Source organism: Mus caroli, chromosome 6 (assembly GCF_900094665.2).
Source record: "Mus caroli chromosome 6, CAROLI_EIJ_v1.1, whole genome shotgun sequence".
In the NCBI taxonomy this organism is placed as follows: domain Eukaryota; kingdom Metazoa; phylum Chordata; class Mammalia; order Rodentia; family Muridae; genus Mus; species Mus caroli.
The window spans coordinates 109,223,709-109,241,500 of NC_034575.1; the positions used below are offsets into that span (position 1 = coordinate 109,223,709).

The 17,792-nt window shown below is 46.9% G+C and overlaps 1 protein-coding gene across 1 annotated transcript in view; it reads left to right on the forward strand.

Annotated features, from left to right (window-relative positions):
- Positions 1-16,423: 16,423 nt before the first annotated feature.
- The window catches only part of Slc6a11 (solute carrier family 6 member 11), a 119,658-nt gene continuing 118,289 nt past the window's right edge, over positions 16,424-17,792 (forward strand). Inside the window, exon 1 of the mRNA XM_021164756.2 lies at positions 16,424-16,723. Coding sequence (XP_021020415.1) covers positions 16,483-16,723 — 241 coding nt within the window. The 5' untranslated portion in view covers positions 16,424-16,482. The remainder of the gene's footprint in view (positions 16,724-17,792) is intronic.

Consider the following 17,792-nt stretch of genomic DNA (forward strand, 5'->3'; position numbering starts at 1 on the left):
AAATAAATAAATAAATAAATAAATAAATAAATACTTAAATTAAAAACTATTTAGTTAAATTATTTAAAACTTATTTAAATAAATTTAAAATTATTTAATTAAATTATCTAAAAATTATTTCAATTAAAATTTATTTCAATTAAAATTTATTTAATTAAAAATTGCCTGTCTCTATGTATGAGTGGACATGGATGTGCTACCGTGGAGGAGTGATAGTCAGAGGACAACCTCTAGGTGCTGGTCTTCTCCACATGCACACAGGTAGGTATACACACACATGCATATTGTTTTGAAGACAGTGTCTGTGTAGTTCCTGCTAGCTCATCCTCTTGAGAGCTGGATTCCAGGCCTGTGCCTCCACAATACAGCTCAAGTTTCTGTATTTGAATGGAGAGAAATGTGGTGAGAAAGGCTGACAGTATTGGAAGTTGAAAAGTCTAAATGGTCTGAAAAGGGCATTTAGTTATCTCACTTTGTCTGCCAACAGCCAAGGAGTCAAAAGCTCACAAAGTAACCAGCTTGAAGTCCCTGCTGGAAGAAGCAGGCAGTTGGGCCGGGAACCCAGGAGGCTCTGAAGGTCACATTTCTTCCTATCTCTACCAGAGGAACAACCTGGTGTGTAGTAGGAGCTCAGGAAAATCACAGCCTGAGGGAAGATGCAGGATGGACTGGTTCTTCATTTGTCTGCTCTGAATCTGGAGGCAAGACCTTGAATTTGGAATAGATGAGTGATAGTTACCTACTGCTTTAGTGAAGTGTTTCTAAATGAAAAAAATCTATCATCTATCTATCTGTCTGTCTGTCTGTCTATCTATCTATCTATCTATCTATCTATCTATCTATCTATCTATCTATCTATCTATCAAGAGATACATACCTCTGTCTCTCTCTCTCTCTCTCTCTCTATCTATCTATCAAGAGATACATACCTCTGTCTCTCTCCCTCCCCTCCCCTCTCTCTTTTCCTCTCTCTCTCTTTCTCACGCTCATGTGCACACCATACACACACACAAACACACACACAATTTGTTATTGTTTATGGCTGCCCCAAATGCACCGCTTCCCCCAGTGGCCATCTCTGTAACTGAACATGTAGGCTGCCCTTGGAAAAGGTACCTGGTAAGTTTACTAAGCATGAAGGCAATCTTGGGACTATTCCTGCTTATGCTGCAGTCACACAGACCCCTCTGTCATTTCTCCCAGCATCACAAGGGTGCCTGTACCTGGGGGGGGGGTCTGGTTTTGCATCTACTGATCTGAATCTGTTTCATTTCTATCCCTGCTTCCAGAATCCAGGATTCATATTTCTGTGGCCATTTTACCCCAGTATCCTGGCAACCTCCTCCAAGGCTCTGCTGTCTGACAAGAAAGGAAACTAGAGGAATGGGGAGGGGGTGTCTGAGCTGCTGAGGAGCAGAATAGGCATGAGAGAATACTGGGGAGAGTTGTGGGAGGGGAGGACAGGAGAAGGAGAGGTAAAAGGGAGGATGGGGAGGGGGAATGGTGGGGGAAAGAGCAGAGAAAGAATGAAGAGGGGAAGAAGAAAGGATATCGAGGTTCGATGAGATGGAGAAATGGCAGGTAGGATAGACATGGTCTATGTTCCTTAGGTTAGGAGTCACCCATCAGATCCAACACTTTGGGAATGACCCCAGATAAACAAAAGTCTAGAGTTAATATCTACATCTGCCCCACCCCAGCTGGAAGTGACTCACCTACAGACCTGAGTAGCAAAGGTTGCCCCCTGGAGCAAGATCCAGGCAGGGTAATGCTCAGGGCATAGAGCATCCTTCGTTGGGTGATGGCTTTAGGTTAGGAACTCAGGGCCTGATCATCCTTATGTTTGATTTTTAAACTTCTAGTCCCATATCTAGATTCTGGAGAAATTCTTTGGATTCTGAGTCAGATTCTATTTTTACTGTCTTCAGCTTCCAGAAAGTTCTTGATCTGCAGTTTTTGGGAGAGCACCGTTATTTCCAAGGAAATATATCTTAACTGCAGGTCAGTCCCAGCACCCTGAATCTAGTAGTAACAATGTGCATGGCAACTTCCCCTGGCAGTTGAGGGATATTTTATTTCCAACCTGATTTAACTCAAAGATGAGATTTTAGGCAAAGCATGAGGCAGGCAGGCAGGTACTCTAGCACACACCTCACCTCACACACACATCAAGCAGCATCAACAGCATGCGTGAACATTAAGTTATAGACTGACACAGATTTGTCATATTTTCCCCCTAAAGTGTTGAGGTGGCTTTCTGGCCTTGCCTCGTGGCCATGGCAAGGATGCTGATGGGCTAAAACAAGCCTGGCCCAGGAGGGTCGCCACTGCAGCTGCCATGTGCTACCATCCTGAGTGGGGAATTTGGGTTCTACCCTATAAAAACTCAAACTTAACAAAACTGAAGCAAAATGAAAGAGAGAACCTGAACAGTCCTGTATTTTTTAAAGAAAAAAAAGTAAATTAAGTCCTGCATGTCAGAAGAAAAAAAAGCCATACGGTCCCAGTTACCGCCCCACCCCCGCCCCCACCCCCACCCCCAGTACCGAAGAACCAAAACCAACATGTAAAAAGGACATCTGAGCTCTCAAGCACCCCACATCACTGTTCACAGCACCCAAGAAAGGACTCAACTTCATTCCTACCAATGGATAAATTAACACACACACACACACACACACACACACACACACACACACACACGTAATATTCAGCCACAGAAAAGGAGGAAATGTAATGTATTCTTCCTGAAAACATGGATGGTCTGGAGGACATTATGCTAAGTGGAGTCTGCTTGTCATGGAAAGACAAATGCTACTATTCACATTTACATATGTGCTTTCTCACAGAAATGGAGCTTAGTAGTAGTTTTGAACCTTCTTAATGCTGCCTCCCTTCAATACAGTTCCTCCGGTTGTGGTGACCCCCCCCCCCAACCATAGAATTATTTTGTTGCTACTTCATAACTTTAATATTGCTACTGTTACGAATCATAATGTAAATACCTGATATGCAGGATATATGATATAAGATCTCCACAAATGGATCATTTGACCAAAGGGGTCACAGGCCATAGGTAGAAAACCACTGGCATAAGGAATGGTTATGGTTAGCAGAAGTTGGAGAGAGGGTAGGCACAAGAAGGGAGGGAGTGGAGAATTGTCAGTCCAAGGATACAAAGTTTCAGACAAGGCTATGTCTGAGCATTTGCCTTGTTAACACCTTTCAAAGCAGCTGAGAGTCAATTTGCAGTATCGCATTCTGAAAAGGCCTGGGGAGCCACTAGATACAAATTAATTACCCACACTAATTAAACAAACAAAATAACCAGCTTGAATTAACCCTTCTACATTCTGTAAATCTAGCCAAACACCACATATCACTCTACCCGCACATAGGGTTATAATTTGTTGATGAATGTTATTTGAATGGGATGTACCCTGTTTGTGATGAGAACAGTGGAACCCCCAGTCTGCAAACTGACAGGGATGGTTCAAGCAAAGAACATGAAAACCCGATGACAATCATGGAAACAGACACAAAAATCCTGAAATGTTAGCAGTCTGTAAAATGAGTAACCAAAAATTAATTTCAAAATACGCCATGTAACAAACTCCCCCCAAAGCAACTAATACAATTGACAATGTTAACAGAAAAAAAATATCCCTCAATACATGAATAGAGAAAAAGATTCAATACAACCAATACTTAGTCATAATTTTGAAAATCAGCATGAAGCCTAGAAGGCAGCTCTTGGGGCTGAGGGTGTGGTTCAGTTGGTAGTGTGCTTGCCTACTGTGCATGAAGAAGTCCTGGGTTTTATTCCCAGCACTGCATAAAATCACACATGCTGATAGATACCTATGATCCCAGCAATGTGGAGGTGGAGGCAGGAGAATCACTGTGAGTTCAAGGCTCTCCTGGTCCATACACCAAGTTCCAGGCCAGTCAGAGTTACTTAGCGAAACCTTGTCTTAGTCTTACCTTACCTCCTCCAAACCATCTAAAAACTAAAAATAATATAAGGAACTTCTTTAGTCAGATAGTTTTCAAGAACTCATTATAAACAACACAGTTCATAATGATATGGCACTCCTTCCTTGTGGTCTAGGAACAAGATGGTGTACCCACAATCTGGCTCCCAACCTAAGAGCCAAAGCAAGCAGTGGGAATAAATACCAGAAAGTCAAGTCACTCAACGCAGGATCAGCACCAACCTAAAGTCAACAAATGTAAATACATGTAAGCAATGTAAACTAGGTCCTTAAATTACAATCAAACTAGATTAGAAGGTAATAAAAGTTTGGGATTTCTCAAATATTAATTAGTGTCTTAGTCAGGGTTTTTATTCCTGCACAAAACATGACCAAGAAGCAAGTTGGGGAGGAAAGGGTTTATTCAGCTTACACTTCCACACTGCTGTTCATCACCAAGGAAGTCAGGACTGGAACTCAAGCAGGGCAGGAAAGAGGAGCTGATGCAGAGGCCATGGAGGGATGGATGTTCTTTAGTGGCTTGCTTCTCCTGGCTTGCTCAGCCTGCTCTCTTATAGAACCCAAGACTGCCAGCCCAGAGATGGTCCCACCCACGAGGGGCCTTTCCCCCTTGATCACTAATTGAGAAAATGCCCCACAGCTGGATCTCATGGAGGCATTTCCCCAACTGAAGCTCCTTTCTCTGTGATAACTCCAGCATGTGTCAAGTTGACACCCAAAACCAGCCAGTACAATTAGGAAATGAAATTGTGGGTCTATATTTAACCTGTGGATCAAAGGAGAGAGTATAAAGTTTAAAAACAAATATGAACTGAATGGAAATGAAAACACGGCATGTTAGAATTTATGAGCAGCAGCTGTGTCAGCTTTTACATGAGAGCAAACACTGATAAAAGCTGACAGTAGAAAAGAATAAAGCCCCAATGAGATGGCTCAGAGGTTAAGCACATTTGCTGCTTTTCCAGAGGATCAGAGTTCGATTCCCAGCACCCACATCAGGTGGCTAACCACCCACCGGTAACTCTAGCCTTGGATGATCTGATACTGTCTTCTCTACTCCACAGGTACTTCCACATATGAGGAGGCATATACTCACACAAGCACACACATATACACATAAATAATAAATATTTGAGAATAAATAAAGGGCCAGTGATGGGACTCAGCGGGCAGAGGTGCTTGCCAGTAATCCTGACAAGCTGAGTTTGAGCCCCAGAATCCACATGGTAGGAGGAGAGAGCCAATTCCCTTAGGTTGTTCTCTGACTTACACACACACACACACACACACACACACACACACACACACACCAATAAGTGAATTTAGAAAGTTTATAGGCTACAACGTTAGCATACAATACTAGGGGCTGGAGTGCTGGCTCAGCAGTGAAGAATGCTTGCTGCTCTTACAGAGGATCTGAGTTTGGACTCTGGTACCCACATCAGGAGGCTCATAACCATCCATAACTCCAGCTCTAGGACATCTGACATCCCTTTCTGGCCTCCACAGGCACCTATGTACACATACACATACCCATATATCATAATTAAAAATAAAAAAGTGTTAATTTAAAAATAATTATATTTTATAGATCAGCAAAAAACAAATGCACATTGGAAAAATTAGTAATAGCTTAGAAAAACTTAATGTGATATACTTGGGGGAAAAGGCTTTAAGAGACATCTGCATTATTTGTATGTGTGTATGTGTGTCTAAGTGTGTATGTGTGTCTAAGTGTGTATATGTGTCTATGTGTATGTGTGTGTGTGTTTGTATGTGTGTGTCTAACTGTATGTGTGCACTTGCATGCATGCATATGGAGGCCAGAGAACAAGCTTGGGTGCTGTTTCCTCCAGAGAGGTCCACCATGTCACAGGCCCCTTGCTGGCCTGGAGCCCACATCGTCATCTCCAAGGACACAGTAAAGCCGTGCGAACACAGCCCCTGGAGCCAGGCTGCTCTCAGTTCTATCTGATCCACTTGCTCTGTGTGATCCTGGGTGCCCTCCTTAGCCTCTCTGGGCTTCCTGCTTCTCCTATGGAGTGTGAGGATAAAGGCACACTCATGCCCGGGGTAGTTGGGGGGGGGGCTGGTAACTGACACTGTTGAGCTGCTGAAGCAAACTCCGCCCCTCACCCATGTTGCCACTCCCACTATGCCAAGCTGGCAACTGCACTAAGTACTTATGAAAGCACTTAGCTTAGCTGTGGTTCTTCTACATCTCGTCGTGCACTGGAAAATGTCTGTGACTTTCTTATCTGTGTGAACACTAAGCAACGATGAAGGACAAGGGCATTGTGGGTAAAGGTACAACCAGAGTGGGTATAGCCTATTGAGGCAAGCAACTGACCTATAAGCCAGTGTCTGCGGCAAAGGGTTACGTGTGGGAGATAGTTTGCATTCCATCAGAGCCCTACAGTACAACAGAGGAAACCACTGGTGAATAGAAAACCAACCCATGGGGCTGGTGAGGTGGCTCAGTGGGTAAGAGCACCCGACTGCTCTTCTAAAGGTCCGAAGTTCAAATCCCAGCAACCACATGGTGGCTCACAACCACCCGTAATGAGATCTGATGCCCTCTTCTGGTGCGTCTGAAGACAAAGACAGCTACAGTGTACTCACATATAATAAATAAATAAATAAATAAATAAATAAATAAATAAATAAATAAAAAAGAAAACCAACCCATGGAACAAGATAAATTACAAGCCCTGCACCCTGCAGCTAATAACATGTTTTTGTTCTAGATATACAGAGGACTCAATCGGGCAAGGTAGTACAGGTCTGAAATTCTGAGAGTTGAAAAACAGATGCCAGCCCCGTGTACACAAGTTCCAGACCAGCCAGGGCTCTAGGAAAAAACCTTGTCTCAAAACAAAAGACCCTGTCTCAAAAAACTCCTACAACTTAGCCATCAAACAGAACTAACCCAACCCAGCTTTAAAAAAAAAAAATAAGCAGAGGAACAGAACAGACATTTATCCGAAGAGACGAACAGACACAAGGGAGCTCACCATGACTAATCTTTGGAGAAATACAAAGCAAACCAATTAAGGAAATCGGTAACAAAGAGCAAGTGTGTTGGCAGGGATGCGGACGCAGAGCCCTGAGCAGTGTGCATGGGGACAGGAACTGGGTGGCTGCTCCAGAGGACAGCACTGAAGCATCTCTAAAACTACAACTACCACAGTGTCCAGCAATCTGTGGCAGTTCCTTGTATCCAAGGAACTGAAAACAGGATCTTGACCATTTATCTACTCTCCCACCACAGCGTTGCCCCTGAAAGCTGAGATAAAGCAAATATCTATCATTGAACCAATGTAAAATGTGGTATATTTTTGAAATGGACTATTAGCCAACACTCAGAAAATTATAGAAGTGCTGCTACTTGTGCCAATGTGCCTGAACCTGGAGAATATTATATGAAATGAAATAGACCAGACACATGGGGGCGAATATGAAATGATTTGTATGTTAGGAACCCAAAAGTAGTTAAACTCACGGAACCAGATACAGCGGTCTGGGAGGAAGAAATGGTGGGTAGTCAAGTTGAAACACAAAATGTACCTCACCTGAGTGAATGCCTGATCCCGAGCTAGCAATGCTTCGGAAGCTGGAACATTTGGGGCATGAAGGATCACTAGTGAAACTGCCCGGAGACATTCAGGTCATAGCCTGGTGCCGCTTCTAATCCAAACTGTGTTTCCTTTTGCTGGTAAGTGAGAAAACACCCAAACACTCTGTTACCATGGAGCTGCCCCACCACGCCACCCCCATCAGGTTACCCCCACCTCGCCACCCCACCTTGCCACACCTGCCTCGTCATCTCCACTGTGCCAACCCCACAATGCTGTTCCTACCATATGCTCGCCAGAATACCCCTGCTGTGCCTTCCCTTCCATGACACCCCTTCCTCAAGCCTCCCCTGCTGTGATGGACTCAGCTTATAGAACCGCAGCCAAAATAAATCCTTCTTCTTTCACCCTGCTCCTGCCGGTGGTTTTGTCACAGCGATGAGACAAGTTTTAGCCAAAGATGTAGTTTCAGTTGTGCAAGATGAGGAAACCCCAGAGGCACACAGCACAGAGCCTACAGCCAGCACCACTGCACTGCACACTGGAGCATGAGACTCAGAAACCTGCTAAGATGGTAAATGTTACATTGAGTGTTTTCAGTCACCACTGACATCACCACCACCATCATCACCACCACCATCGGCATCACCACCATCCTCACCATCATTGTCACTACCATCACTACTACCACCATCATCACCAGTACCCCCACCATCATTATTACCATCACTACCTGTCATTTGCCATCACCACCACCATCATGATCACCATGATCACCACCACCACCACCACCACCACCACCACCACCACCATTATCACCATGACCATCATCAGGCAAACAGTGACATGTTTGTGGTGAGGACTCACAGGTGTATACTTTTCTCTAAACTCATCAATACATAGAAGTATGCATTGATTGTCTGTCATAGCCCAGTGAAGAGGCCTGAATATCGAGTGGGAGAGATATTTCCCAAAGGACAGGGAAGATGACAGATAGGAAAGGGACAGCACAGTCATCAGACCCTGCCACCCATGGCAGCCTACTGTGGAGCCCAAAGCAATTCATTTTTAGAAAAATCAATAGTTACTTTTTCAATCAGAAGAAAACCCCAAGGTCAGTAGAAGGTCTGGAATCTTTGGGTTCTCATCTGTCTCCCTGGCTACACAACCCTCTTGGGGGGCAGAGATGGGTAGCTCTTCAGTGAGATATGATCAGCACTTAGCAGAGCCTGGGGAGGGCCTTTGGTAATGTTTGGTTTTCTGAAACACTAGCATGTGCTTGAAATGCCTGGGGCATCTCAAAATGCAGGTCCTGACAGAGCAAACTCGGGATGGGGCCCCGGATTCTGCATCTCTAACAAGCTTGTTGCTGTTAGCAGTGGTGTGGAGCCCATTTCGACCAGGTAACGAGTCTACTGAGTGAGTGTTTGTGGGCACCTGTGCAAAGAGGTGACATGAAGAGCCAAGAAGTGCTCTCAGCAGGAAAATGGAGGAGGGGTGAAGGGGCCTGAGTCCCAATGTCACCTAGGATATGGTGCATAGAGGTTTCTGTCTCTCTCTGAGCTCTGATGCCAGCTGCTCCCAGGTCATGAGTCCTTTCCTGTATTGCCCTCGTAGTGTGTGAGCTGCTGCAGCAAGAACAGCTGGAGGGACAGCACCAGAGGCCAGCCCGGGCAGCACAGCCTTGAATAAGCTTAAGGACTTTACACGTGAAAACGAAGAGAGACTTAAGGCCCAGGCTCAACATCTGCCACCAAACGTTGACCTCAAATTTTATATTTAATTCTACTTGGTGAGTTCTGCTGTGCACACACTGACAGCTTTCATTTCTCTAACATGGTGTCTTGGGGTTTCTACTGCTGTGAGTAAACACCATAACATAAGAGGCTTGGGGGGAAGGGGTTTGTTTCAGTTGCTGTTGGTCATCCAGGGAAGTCGGCAGGAACTCAAGCAGGGGCAATTAGGCCTGAAGCAGAGGTTATAGGGAAGGGATGCTTATTGGCTTGACACTTAAATGGCTTGCTCAGCTTGCCTTCTTACACCACTCAGGGTCACATGCGCAGAGATAGCACCATCCACAGTGGGCTGGACCCTCCCACATCCATCATTAATCAAGAAAATGCCCTCTAGATGCCTACAGGCCAACCGTAGGAGGCATTTGCTCAATTAAGATTCCCTCCTCCCAGATAGGTTTGTGTCAACTTGACAAAGAACAACCAGTACAGATGTCCATTTCCAATCAGTTGGACCCCCAGCTTCCCCACCCCCTTTTCGGGGGATGAAGCCAAGGCCTCCTGCTCCCTCTGAACTATACCCAGTCGCCCCTTTCTTTCCTAAATATTTTCTAGATCTCCACTCGCACCTGATTTTCTCCAAGGACAAGCCAATTAAAGATGAGCTCATGCTTTTATGTGTTTGTCAAAAATAACAAAATGACAGCTTGGCATTTATTAGGCGCCATCTGTGTGCCACACATGGCAAAGACCCTTGTCTTTGTAGATTAGATTGCTGTTTTCTAAAACACAGGAAACATCAGTCAGGGCATGCAGCACACAGACAGGTGCTACCTCAACACAGTCTGCAACACCTGCTGCCAGGGTGTTCTAGATGCATGTGTGCGTGTGAGTGTGTGTGTGTGTGTGTATGAAATTGATATGGAGAATGACATGTGGTTTGGAGAAATGACTCAGACAATAAAATACTTGCATGTGTAGGCAAGTACTTTGTATTTGAACCCATGTAAAAAGTCAGATGTGGAAGTAGACACTTTTAACGACAGTGCTGGGAGAGGCTGAGACAGACTGTGTAGCCTGGTTGGTAAGTTCCAGGCCAGTGAGAGACCCTGACCCACAAAACAAGGTAGATAGGTCCTGAAGATGACACCTAGTTGACATTTGGTCTGCACACACACACACACACACACACACACACACACACACACACACACACTCACACTCAGCATATTACATGGACATACACTCCCATTGAGCATATATAATGAGCTCTCTTGGGCATAGTCTTATACTACTGCATTATGTCAGCACCTGACAGATTTGGATTAGGGAATATTATGGGTTTTGAACTTTTAGATCCTAGATGGATAACCTATGCTTCTATTATGTATAGATTGCTTTCTATCACAGCAAATAATGCTGCCACTTCATGTTATAAGGTAAAGACTCCTTTCAGAATAAATAAGCAACTGGGCATGGTGGTGGATCTATGTAGTCCCAACACTTAGGAGGCAGATGAAAGACAACGTCAAGTTTGAGGCTACATAGCAAGTTCTAAGTCAGCATGAGCTACAAAGGAGAGTCCTGCCTCAGAACTGATTCTATAAAGTGAGGAAGGAGAAAGGAGACCAAAGCCACAATCAGCCACTCTGTACCAATGGAAGTAGTTGTAATTTTTTCCTAGACACAGATGTTAACAGATGTTAGGCAGGATGTGCTGCAGCTGGAACCTTCCTGCACAGCGTGGGTGAGAGGGATGAGGGGTGGGGTGGGGAGGTGTGATCGGTCCAGCAGTCTAACTGCTTCAGGAAAACAATAAAGGCTACCAGTGCCCTGGAAAAGGTTAAACAAACAATTACCTATGACCTAGCAATTCCTTCCCAAGGCTATACCGTGAAAACATATGTCTGTGCAAAAAGATTTGTACAGAAAAGCTCAGAAAATGAACAGCCCCAACCTTCAAGTAAACCAAATTTTCACTGATGAATAAATAAATTCCGGTGGGACATGAGGCAGCCAAGGAAAGGATAAAGGACCCGCTGCAGATTAATCTCGAAAGACTCTTACAGGAAAGGAACTTGGGATGGGAAAGGCACTTTACAGCCATAGTCATGCAAATGTTTAGAATAAGTGAAACACAAAGACAGAAGATAGAATAGTCTAGGGCCAGAGGGAGGCATGAGGAGTGCAGCTTGAAGGAACTGCATCCCTTTATTAGGAGGGAGTGGAAAAGTTGTTTGGGAATGGCTTATCTCATGGCTGGCCATCTATGTCTACTTTAAGTGGATGGGCTGTGAAACATGTGGGATAAATAAGAGTAAAGCTGCTATAAAATACATGCAGAAAATACTAGATATGACTGGGGTTGTAACATGAATAATAAAAAAAAACATTCAAGGAGCTAGATAGGATAAATTTATGAAATACTCGATCAACAATCTATCAGTCTAACAACCCTCAGGGAATGTCAACATTTTCCTGCTATCATGGAGGGCTGGAGGAGGTCTGACCTTCACCAATCAACATCACTTACTGCTGACTTATGGAAGCTGAGATGGAGAGAGCTGCATCGGAAGCTGACTCAGACGTGGGGACCTGTGTGTATGGATGGGGTGGGCTTGTCACAAGGTCTAGAGCACACACATAGTCAGCAACAACACTAAGACTCCTAGAGGAAGTACTATGGCCACCAAACAGCATCCCTTCTCTGTGGGAAGAGGTTCCCCTGAAGGCCCACAATGATGAAATGCTTATCTACCTATGACTTATGTCCTCAACTCCCTAGTAATGTGGTGCAGGCCCTCAATGAAGGGTTCACATCTGAACTTACTGCTTGTACTGTGAAACAGAGAATAATAGTTTGGGGCCACACGACACTGGACAATCATTCCATTCTTGACCCACATTATTCTCTAAGAAAGAAATATTTGAGCACCTGGATATGTGGGGCCATCCATCCAATTACTTTCCATTGTTCCAGTTACTTATAGTCAACCATGGTCTGATAATGTTAAATGGAATATTGTAAAAATAAGTCCTAAATTTTATCTACTTGTTTATTGTAGAAGTTCACTATGTAGACCAGGCTAGCCTTGAATTTACAGAGATCTATTTCCCCTCCTCCTCCTCCTCCTCCTCCTCCTCCTCCTCCTCCATGCTGGGATTAAAGGAGTGTACCACCATGCCTGGCTTTTAAAGTCTATGTTTGAAGGAACTTTTCTTGCAGTTATAACTTTGTTTTATTATTTTATTTTTGTTGATTTACTACTGTTCATCTCTTTCTGGGGCTACTTTATAAGTTAACTTTTATTTGAAGTATGACACCCTCCATGTAGGGTCCAGAACCTTCTGTGGCTTCACACATTGAATAGAGCACAGAGAGAAGGCACTCTGTATCTGAGGCCACAGGACATGTCATCATCAGGGAGTGTGTGAACAACTTTGACAAGAGGGAACATGGCATTTTACCAACTGAACCCTGGGGTCAGATGTGACCTGTCCTGAGGGGCTCAGAGTCATCCTGTTGTGTAACTTCCGGGGCCATTGCAGGGGACAGTATATCCTGTGTGACAGATGCTATGTTCTCAGAAGCCTTACCTCAGGTAAATGCAAATGTTCCCAATGAGTCACTCTCTGAAGGGTACAGGTGCAAGCTAGGAAATTCTCAGTCCAGAAGGAACCGCGTGTGCTTACACATTCAGGTGCTGGACAGCTCCAGAAAGTTGGCGCTGCTAGGCAAGAGTATGCAGACCTGGAATTTAAACGCCATTCTCCCATACAAATAGAGTTGGTATTGGAGACTCCTTCAAGGGTATCGCTCCTTCGAGGGCACGATAACTGAGCTCTGAACTAATTCAAACAGGCTTGTTCTCTTTAGATGAGGAAGACATGAACAGCGTCATCCACCCCCAACCATTTCCATCTGTAACAACAAGTTCACATGATTAAAGTCATTCCATGGCTGAGGCCAGACTTCAAATGTAAAGCACAAGTCAGAGAGGTAAGCTGTGTGATTCTGAGTAAGTCACTCAACCTTTCTGAGCCACAATTTCTTCCTCTATAGAAAGTACCGCCATGCTTACGACCCCTTAGTGCTGTGTGCACACAGCAGCACAGAGGCATATGTGACAGTTCATGCACAACCTGGTGTCTATTAGCCATCTTTTGCTGTGTAACACTGGCACATGATAGTAGGAGTGGCTCCATCATCTTGTGATGCAGTTGGCTTGGGCTTGAGGCTTGGCTCAGGTGGGTCTGCTCTGTGGCCTTCTTGTGGAGCCCAAGCTGGAGGGCAGCAGCTACCAGGCAAGTTCTTAATGTGGTGACACCATTAGAGCCACAGTCAAGCCACATTTACCAAGCCCAGAGAAGTGTGCCTACCACAGGGCCATGGCAAGAGCAAGGATGGAGAGCAAGATCGGGAGGAGGTGATGAGGCAAGACCACCAATTCACTACCCTGTGATACAACAACAGAATCTCCACCTGTTACATAGTCATTCATCTAATTATCTGCTAGAAATCCAGGTCATTTTTAGCATATTCTTTTTCCATAAGGCCATCCTAGGTGAGGTGACATAAGGTAAGCACATATAATAAACATTAAATCACCAGGGGCAGAGGAAAGAAAGCCTGCCTATCCTCCCATCTTTCTTCTGGTCCGCCTGTAAGGATGGCTCACTGAACCAGAACAGACAGCATCAAAGAAACAAGTGTTTCCCTACTTACCTGGGCAGGTTACACCTAAAGTGTGATGCATGAAGTCTACAGAGAACAGCTTCCTCCTGAAGGCTCCTGGGATCCCGAGAGTGCGCCAAGAGCTTCTGTTGCTGTGACAAATGCCATGACAGAGTGCAACTTGGGCAGGAAAGGTTGCATTTCATCTTACAGTTTGCTGTCCTTCACTGAGGGAAGCTGGGCGGGAACTCAAGGTAGGAACCTGGAGGCAGGAACTGAAGCAGAAGCCACAGAGCTTACTGACTTACTCAGTCTGCTTTTCTTAGCTAACCCAGAACCACCAGCCCAGGGGTGGCACTGGTCAACAGTGAGCCAGACTGTCCCACCTCAATCTTAAGTGAAGAAATGTACCCACAGGGCATTCGTTCTACTGGAGATATCATCTCATTTGAAGTTCCCTCTTCCCAAATGACCTTGGCTTGTGTCCACTTGACAAAGATCGCAGCTGGCAGAGACTAGGCATAAAGTCAGACCTTCCCCTGAGCTTTCTAATACCTGGACCTGGTATGGGAACCATCAGTATTTAGTTCAGTGGTTGGAGGTTGGGAAAGAGCCGATCAGAACAAGCAATCAGGACTGTGGGGGACAAGAGGTGGTGGCATAAAAATCACAAGAGTGGGAACTGCAGGGAGAGGGGAAGGTACACGAATCCCCAGAGGGCTCAGGCAGGCTGTGGGTAGAGAAGCCCAAGAACCAGGATTTGCTGCCTAGTCCTCCGAGACTAATTCAACACTCCACTTACTTCTTTAAGAAATGTTGTGAGCTTGGAAGAAGGGCATCTAGGTTGTGTTTAAGGGTCACAGGGCAGGGACCCAGGAGCCCTGGGACCAGAGGGACCCAGGCAACCCAGGGAGTCTGCTCTATGTAAGACTATGTAAGAAGTGTGGACCTGCCCACACCCACCGTGGCATCAGCCTCTCCTTCCTGCGTCTGTCGGTCAGTCAGCTTTTCAGTGCTGCAGCACATAGCTCCGAGAAGCAGTGTAAGGCGTGGATCTGGCACTGCCTCCTAGAGGCCCTGAGTTTGGACTCAGGCAGAAGTGTGCCATGGGGCAGTGAAGGCTTACCTCAGGATGGCAGGAGAGACCAACCTGAGGATGGTAGGGTTCCCATGTTCCTGGCCAACCCGTGCCCCCGATAACCCTCCTGTAAGGCTCGGCCTCTTAAAGCTTCCTCCTCCAGGGGCGCCACAGGTAGGGCCAGCTGTCAACTCACAAGTGTCATCCGACTCAAAACAACTCCTTCTCTACCTATACCCCTGACTCTGTCTCTATCCATACCCTTGACTTCAGCTCGGTCCTGGGCATGAAATCCAGGGCTCGACACATCATCAGCAAGGACTTTTTTACTTAGCTATATTATCTACAAATGCTTTCTAAGTACATGTTGTATAGCATGTTTTGCTAAGTTCTCTGCCATTATTGTAGGACATTGTATGCTGTTTGTACAACCGAGAGGAGGGACGTATTGAGCCAGACGTGGACATGCATGTCTGCATACCACATGGTGCATGGTCATTGACTGTCTCTACTGTAGGAAGACTGTTTATCAGCATCTCGTCATTTATCCTTTTACCCAAACAAAACAACAAGCAAGCAGTACAAACCTAAGAAGGTGATATTGGAAGCATCTTTTACAGAACAGCAAACTGAGAAACTGCAGTCTCAGGAGCCTGGCTGAAGTCACACAACTCACATAGGTGAAGCAGGATACTCAGCTTAGATTTGCCTGCTCCTGCCTCTGAACGTCCGTATTCAATGCCACAGTGTTGAGACTCACATGTGTGTAGAGTGGGGCCACGGGGGGGGAGGAGAGGGAGGGGGGGAGTGAGACCTCCAGGGTAGAGGGTACTGGGCATGGGGTTGGGGCTACAGCTCAGCTACCATCACCTGGGAGCTTCAAAAGGACTTTGCATCTCATGCCCGGGCCATATTCTCATCAGGCCCCTGCAATTGAACCCTACCCACACAGCTGTTCGCCCTTCAAAAGTTAGAGCTGCCCATCTACCTCTGAGTAGAGATGGGAAAACTGAGGCCCAAGCTTTGAAAGGTCACAGAGAGGGGATAGAAGTTCAGGTGCAGCACTCATAGCCCATTTGGGCCTGGATTACAACTCTGCTGTTACCTGCACTCAGAAGCCAGAGAGTCAGGCTGCAGGGCAAACCCTGTGCCCTGAGTTAGCCAGGTGCGCGCAAGGTCAAGGTATTAAGGGAGGCGCTGGGCGCACAAGGTCAAGTCACTGGACTTGCAGCACCCCTACCGTCCCGGGATTCAAGCGGGCAGGAGGTGGCCTGGGCATCGTGTCCCCGTCCCGTGCGGTCCGACCCGGGCGGCTCCCTCGGCTCCACCCCCGGCTCCCCCGCCCGCCGCTCGAGCCTCTCAAAAGCCCGGGCGCCCGGGGCGGCGGCGCAGAGCCGGGGCCGGCGCACGAGGCGGCAGGGCGGCCATGACTGCGGAGCAAGCGCTGCCCCTGGGCAACGGGAAGGCGGCCGAGGAGGCGCGGGGGTCCGAGACGCTGGGCGGCGGCGGCGGGGGCGCGGCGGGGACGCGCGAGGCGCGCGACAAGGCTGTCCACGAGCGCGGCCACTGGAACAACAAGGTGGAGTTCGTGTTGAGCGTAGCGGGAGAGATCATCGGACTGGGCAACGTGTGGCGCTTTCCCTACCTGTGCTACAAGAACGGCGGAGGTGAGCGCGGCAGGGACGGCGGGGACGCGGGGCGACACCTGGGGTGGGGTGACACCTCTCGTGCAGGGCCCCGATCCCCCCTCCCAGTCCCCAGGAGCTGTGGGACTGCACGGGGCCCACCTGTTTCTCTGCGCCTGCGTGCACGGAGCCCGCTTCGCACCTGAGCGCACTACCATCTGCCACCTGCCACCGGGCCCAGAGCAGCGTCTGTCACCTGCTTGAGGGACAGACCTGGCCCAGGAGCTCTGCTTTCAGGCCACTCTCACTGGTATTTTAGGCAGAAACCTGTTATTTAGCCTTGGATGTTCCCTGTCCTCACAGGAAGAGACTGACCTGAGCAATCTTTTAGAGAGGTCACCGAAGTGCCAGGAGTAGGGGCCCAGCGTTAGCCATGTCTTGTACATTTTTAAATCGTCTCACAGTCAGTCACCTTGGAAGGGAGTGCTGTTATGGATCTCAACGACGATGGGACTAAGCATCTAAGAAACTCTCTGTTTTACTACTGCTGAGGGTGAGATTCAGACTCCAAAAGCTTTCTGTGCAGGAGCGAGCTGACCCCCGGGGGAGAACTTTTGGATAGCCTTTGCCGCATGCTCCCCTCCGTAGTAGGCCCTTTCTAGGGAAAGTATTTTAGGCCTCTCTGGAGGGAAAACTGGCACCGAGCAGTTTCTTTTACTGGGCTCAGACTCACCCACAACTGCAACCACGCTGATGTGTGTGAGACGGGGAAAGACCGGCATCCCTTCCAACGACAGCATCACAGAGTGCCATTAGGAAGAACTGAAGCTGTGGTACCCAACACCCCCACACCCCCCCAAACTTCCACACCCCTCCTATCACAGTAGGATGGCAGAGTGGCGAGGGGTCCCCTTAAAGCCTGTGGTGGCACAGTTCCTCTCAGAAAAGACCTGTGTTGGTGTTTCCTCTCCTCCCTGTCCTACCCCTGATCTTCCAGAAAAAAAAATCTTCAAACCCTAAAAAGGTGATAGAGAAGTTGGTTGGCAGGGACAGTGCAGGGCTTCCTGTACAAACAGCTAAGGGACCTGCGAACCACACTGCCTGGCTCAGG